The sequence below is a fragment of the Suricata suricatta genome, chromosome 7, assembly GCF_006229205.1.
Source record: "Suricata suricatta isolate VVHF042 chromosome 7, meerkat_22Aug2017_6uvM2_HiC, whole genome shotgun sequence".
NCBI classification, from domain to species: Eukaryota; Metazoa; Chordata; class Mammalia; order Carnivora; family Herpestidae; genus Suricata; species Suricata suricatta.
Window position 1 is genome coordinate 60,920,815 of NC_043706.1, and position 6,000 is coordinate 60,926,814.

General features: G+C 37.7%; 1 protein-coding gene across 1 annotated transcript in view; it reads left to right on the plus strand.

The window, feature by feature from the left end:
- Window positions 1–6,000, plus strand: part of COL19A1 (collagen type XIX alpha 1 chain) — a 309,028-nt gene that overhangs the window by 261,525 nt on the left and 41,503 nt on the right. Inside the window, exons 32-34 of the mRNA XM_029943181.1 lie at window positions 853–957; window positions 1,041–1,094; window positions 1,782–1,835. Of these exons, the coding sequence (XP_029799041.1) occupies window positions 853–957; window positions 1,041–1,094; window positions 1,782–1,835 (213 nt within the window). The remainder of the gene's footprint in view (window positions 1–852; window positions 958–1,040; window positions 1,095–1,781; window positions 1,836–6,000) is intronic.

Below are 6,000 nucleotides of genomic sequence, written 5' to 3' on the forward strand. Positions count from 1 at the left end.
AAGAGGCTTATGTTGTCCTACCGTCTGTCAACTGTTAAAATTAAACTATGTCCTCCACTCAGTGATCCCTATTTTGTGCCTTTCCTGTTCATATTCTTATTCTAAATTTTTAAAAATAAGCCTTTATAGAGCTTTTCACGAACACTTTTTCTTTAGCAATGTGATAAGAAGTTTATCTTGTAAGCTCAGACACTTAAATTCAAGCCTTTCCACATCAGCTAAAGGTTACAGAGGAGGCAGCAGAAAGGTAATTCCACTTAGATTTCCTATCTGCACTTGGATTTGACATAGAAGTCAAGTCCAAGTCACTCAAGTAATTATTTCTCACATGAGTGCTTCCACTGACAAAATGTTGGTAAACTGTATGTATGGTTCTCCAACTAATTTTGGTCTCGGAAGGAGAAATCCTTTTTTCACAACTTTTTCTTTCTCTGTCTTTTTAAATGATTTATGAGATTGGATGTATGAAGTCTGTAATCTTGTTGGTTATTCTAAACTTTATTACTTCATCCTTCTTAAACATGCTGTTACATAGTTGAAACAGTCTGTAGTTTTGACTTATGTGTCTTTTCCTTATATATTTAGAATCTTCCATTTAAATATTATCATAGTCATGGACATGCTTTAAAAAGGTCACCAATATCAGTGACAGATATAACTGACTAGCTTCATGAGTAGTTTTTACCTCACCAAAAAATAGTCTTTTCAAATTAGATCAATTAATTCTCTGAAAGTAGTGATATATCAGTTGCTGTATCACTCATCTCTGACAAAGGTTCATATCTGATCAGATCTCCTTTCTATAGATTACTTTGCTGAATCTCTCAGTAACCTTATCTCTATACTTATTAGAACTTCTGTGGCAACTGCCAAGCCAGTGTCCCCGGGCTGAAAAGCCACAAAGGAGAAGAAATAGGTGCTGGTGAGCCTGGAAAGTATGATTCTATCGCCCAAAAGGTAAGATGGCAGGCTGAACGTTGATGGGCCCTGTAGGTTACACATAGTACCTTCTCTCATTTCTCTACTGCTCTGTCCTCTAGGGTGATACAGGACCACGGGGTCCTCCAGGAATCTCAGGCAGAGAGGGACCAAAGGTAAGGCAGTTTCTCGTCTGCTCTCTGCGGTACCTCCAATTCAGTGTGAAAAAGAAAACCCATTTTAAAATTCTTTTAAAGTTTATTTATTTTGAAAGAGAGAGCACGAGCGGGGAGGAGGCAGAGAGAAGGAGAAAGAATCCCAAGCAGGGTCCCGCCTAGAGCCCAATATGGGGCTTGAACTCATACACCATGAGAACGTGACCTGAGCCAAAACTAAGAGTAGGACATTTAAATGACTGAGCCACCCGGATGCCCCAGCAAAACTCATTCTAAAACACACTACCTTTTATGAAAACTATCTTGGAAAAGTGGTGCAAAAGCCATGTGCAAATGTCATTTATTTGTGTCCTGACTCTGTCCAAATTACATGTCCCAAATGTACTAAAGAAGAGATATTTTCATCGTTTTAAAAGATGACAGGGGCGCCTGGGTGACTCAGTTAAGCTTCAGACTTCGGCTCCGGTCATGATCTCACAGTTCGTGAGTTTGAGCCCCGCATCGGGCTCTGTGTGACAGCTCAGAGCCTGGAGCCTGCTTCAGATCCTGTGTCTCCCTCTCTGTCTGCCCCTCCCCTGCTCATGCTCTGTCTCCCTCTGTCTCAAAAATAAAAAATCCAAAACAATTAAAAAAAATAAAAGATGACAGAATGATTCCGCACACTAGTTGAAGCTCTTGTCTTTTTAGGGAAGCAAAGGAGAGCGGGGCTACCCTGGGATACCTGGAGAGAAAGGCGACGAGGTGAGACTCCTCTCCGATGAGATAGTCCTCCTATGGGCCCTCTTTATGTGACTCAGAGGAAGGACAGCGACTCTTCTATGGCTCATGTTTAATGTTAAGTCAAATAAAAACAAAGATTAAGATAGGTTGTTTCAAATATCAACACATTTTAAATAAGAATACATTGATGTATTTGTTAGTGGTCCAGTTTTTGAGATAAGGAATTAAAGCACAGTATTGACAGGTCAGTTACTATGTTTTTGTTTTCATGTAGCAGGTAGCAATTCCAGCTCTCTCAAGATTAAAAAAAAAAAAAAAACAAGGAAAAGGAGGAAGGCGATTTACTGCACAGAATCCCAAGGTAGCTAGTCGAGTTGAAGGAATAGTTGAAAAACCAGCCTGGGAACAAGGGGCAGCTCCAGGACCCAGCAGAACTTTCCTGGGATACTGCTCTAACGTGATTCAACTTTAGTGACCTTGGTTTGTCTGTGTCTCTGCTCAGCTTTCATACTCTTGGGAGGGGGAAAAAAACCTATCAAATGGATCTGATTCAACTAGTTTAGACCGGCTGCCTACCCCCAGACGAAGGTTCAAAGTCAAATTAGTTTTGAGACGATGGTATAATTTTCTGACTCTAAGCCATGGTGATGCTCAGGATATCATTCTTTTCCTGCATAATTTACCTTAACTCTTAGAAAAACCAATTAGGATGATGAATTGTTGTTAGTTTAAACAGTTTTGATGCTAATAATTCTTAATGAAAGTAAGTAAGCCATCTGGCATATATTAACCTTGATGTTAGTACTGAAAATCATAACGGTATATAGTAGATCTATTTTTTGAGTCAGAGTTATATTTCACATTAGAAATTATCACTATGTGTTATTATTTTTAATATTGATTCTATTCTAGAAAACTGTGAGAATTGGCTTGCTTTTCTCCAAGTTAAAAATTGAAAAACCAAGAAATACAACATTTATTTTCATCCATAAATAAAGCTAAAGTTATGGACTTTTGCTTCTTCATGCTCCACAGAAAATTTCACTACTGTACAAGCCCTATCTCTGATTTTAATAGTCTCACAGCTTTTAACTACCTAGATCCAAGGAGTAGGCTTTAGAGGCAATTGAGAAGGTAATAACAAAAAGATCAGGAAATAATTGGAATTCAGGTTTTTTTTATAAGTGGCTCTGAGTTACATTTATTAGGAGTTCATTTTTATTAATTCTACAGGATACCTGGCTCTTTTGGTAAACTAAAACCCATCATTATTATCACTTCACTATTTTAATGTGTTCTTTTGCATATTTATATATATAGTTTTATGTATTTTAATAGCAAACTTACAGGATGAGCACAGAAGTTAGACAACATAAAAAACACGTTCTTGCATGTAGGACAGCTCAGAAAAGTACAGGGAATGGATGGAATCTGTGGAATGATAAAAATGCTACAAACACCATTTAGTTGCCCTCAATAAGAAATTTACTTGTTTTTCAAAAATTCAAATGCTGGCATTGTCTAGAAAAATTTAACAGATTTATTTATAATTGTTATAAAGTTGAACTGCTAGAATATGTTCACTGAAACATTCTTTCATTAATCCTTTATGTCCCTGCATTTATATTAAAAATTCACATACAAATGAAAATGAAAAAGCCACCCATACCTGATTTCTGTCCCCAGTTTTTTCACTTGCAATCATATACTTAGGTACCTTTTGACCTATGGACAAATATATCTAACATTCAGAACTACCAATAACAAGAAGATAATTTCTATTTTGTAAAGAATGAAATGTTTTCCATCATAGTGGACACTCAAGCACATTCCCCACGTACGCAGCGTACTAGTGGATGTCTTCTGGCATAACTGTCACACGTTTGGCATGGATGGCACACAGGTTGGTGTCTTCAAAGAGACCCAACAGATAGGCCTCACTTGCTTTTTGCAAAGCACCAGTAGCTGCACTCTGGAAGCACAGAAAGGAACTTTGCAGATCAGAAGATCAGTGGACTTCTGTTAGCATCTGATTGTGGGGAGTGCCACAGCAGAGCCCTGTAATGATGAGGTTTCTTCACCATCCAGTAGAGGGCGCACTCTTGCCAGCAGCTTTTGTAGCCAGTGCTTTCTGGGTGCTTTACCGCCTGCAGTTCATTTGAGGGTAGTCTGCTTTGTACAGGAGCGGTGGTCCAGAGACCTCCTTACTTACCCCCATCCTTTGGCTAGAGCTCGGCAAGCTGAAGGTGGCACCGGCCTTAATGAGTGACTGCGGCTCATGGTAACTGCCTAGTGTGCTCTTTCTTAAATATAGTAGATCCCTGATATCTGTGGGGAATGTGTTTTAAGACCCTCCCATGGAAGCCCAAAACTGCAGATAGTACCAAACCCTATATATACTATGTTTTTTTCCTATATACACATACACATGATGAAGTTTAACTTACAAATTAGGCACAGTAGGCGATTGATAATTGTAACAAATAAACTAGTGCAATTATCACATACTCTAATAAAAGTTATGTGAATGTTGTCTCTCCCTCTCTTTAGGTATCTTTTTGTACTATAATCATTCTTGTGATGATGTGAAATGACAAAATGCCTATGTGATGAGATGAAGCAAGGTGAATGACTAGGAGTTTATTGTGACATAGTGTTTGGCTGCTGTTGATCTTCTGACAGTAAGTCAGGAGGACGATCACATGCGTCCAGACAGTGGTTGACTGTGGGTAACTGAAACCATGGAAAGGCAAACTACTGTGCACCCTATGGATTCTGTAACAGAGGGCACACACAATTTTGCACAAGATTCTTACTGTGCAAGTTCAGAAGGAGATTCTTTTCAGTTTTGTCTTCACATCCCATGAGTAGTAGGAATAAGCCTGAAATAGCACACTAGCTCTGTTGAGCCTTTTGGAGAGGCTTTTCCTCTCAGACAGATGGGAAACAAAGAATATTGTCTTGTATTCTACTTGGACTCAGATCCTACCTGATATTATAATGTATTGATTTATTTAGGTGAATGAAACTTTGACCAAGAACGTGTGCATCTCCAACTGGCCAATAAGCTATATTATTTTAATATGTACATAATACCTAGTCTTACCAAATCTCAAATGTCTATTCTACTGTTAGTGGAAAAGATACAGAGGGATACCTCATCTCTTTGAGGACTTCTAATTATGTCTTTAGTGTGATCCGTTTGGGAACTTATAGGAACTTATTTGTTCATTGCTCAGAGGAGTGTGACATTATCCTCTACATTTTTTGCAGATGTTTCACAACTAAAGTGGCAACTTATAAGACACTAATAGAGCACACTCACCTTTCATAGAGTGAATTCTTGCTTGGAATGCAGATTTTCTTGCAATATTTCAGGATAGTAATTGATAAACAGGCCATGAAAAATATTGTCAACCATAAATTATAGTAATGGAAAAATAAATATTCTTGGTCACAACTGAGCTAGGACTTGCAAAATCAAAATCTCTGTTCAGAGAAAGAACTTAGCTCTAATGATCCTTGAATATCTATGCAATAAATTTTATTTTGGATTTTAGTTTGGCATTATATGCTAAATTGACTGTCCTACTCTTTAATATGTATTTGTCTTCTTTAATGACCATCTTGTCTTCTAAAATTATCTTATTGCCCTTTATGGATCCATGGTAACTTTTACCCTTACTACAAAATTTCAGCTTGTTCAGAGAAAGACTGCTGAGAATGATTTTTTTTTATTTATGGACTAAGGTTTATTTTAAAGTTTAATGTGGTCATCAAAGGTTAATGAGTCCCAAGCTTATAAATTAAACTACCTAAAGACCCACTCAGCATCTCTAGACTGATTCAGTAATGAGACTAAAAGTAGCAAAAAAAGAATACATATGTACACCCATATCTTATACATGTACATATAGAGAGAATTTTATGGAAATGTGGGTATTTTGAGATAAAGCAATTTGTGGTATGGCATTTATAATCTCCAGACATTTAGAAGCACCATTTCCAAAGGAAATATGTTTCCTTCCAAATTTTATAAGCCCATAAATAAGTTAAGGGTGGGGGAGTAAAAAGAGCCAATACAACATGCCACTGTGTTCCATCCACACATGTCTATACATGCATGCATGCGTGTGTGTGGGTGTGTGCACATGCTTGCACACACACACACACACACACACACACA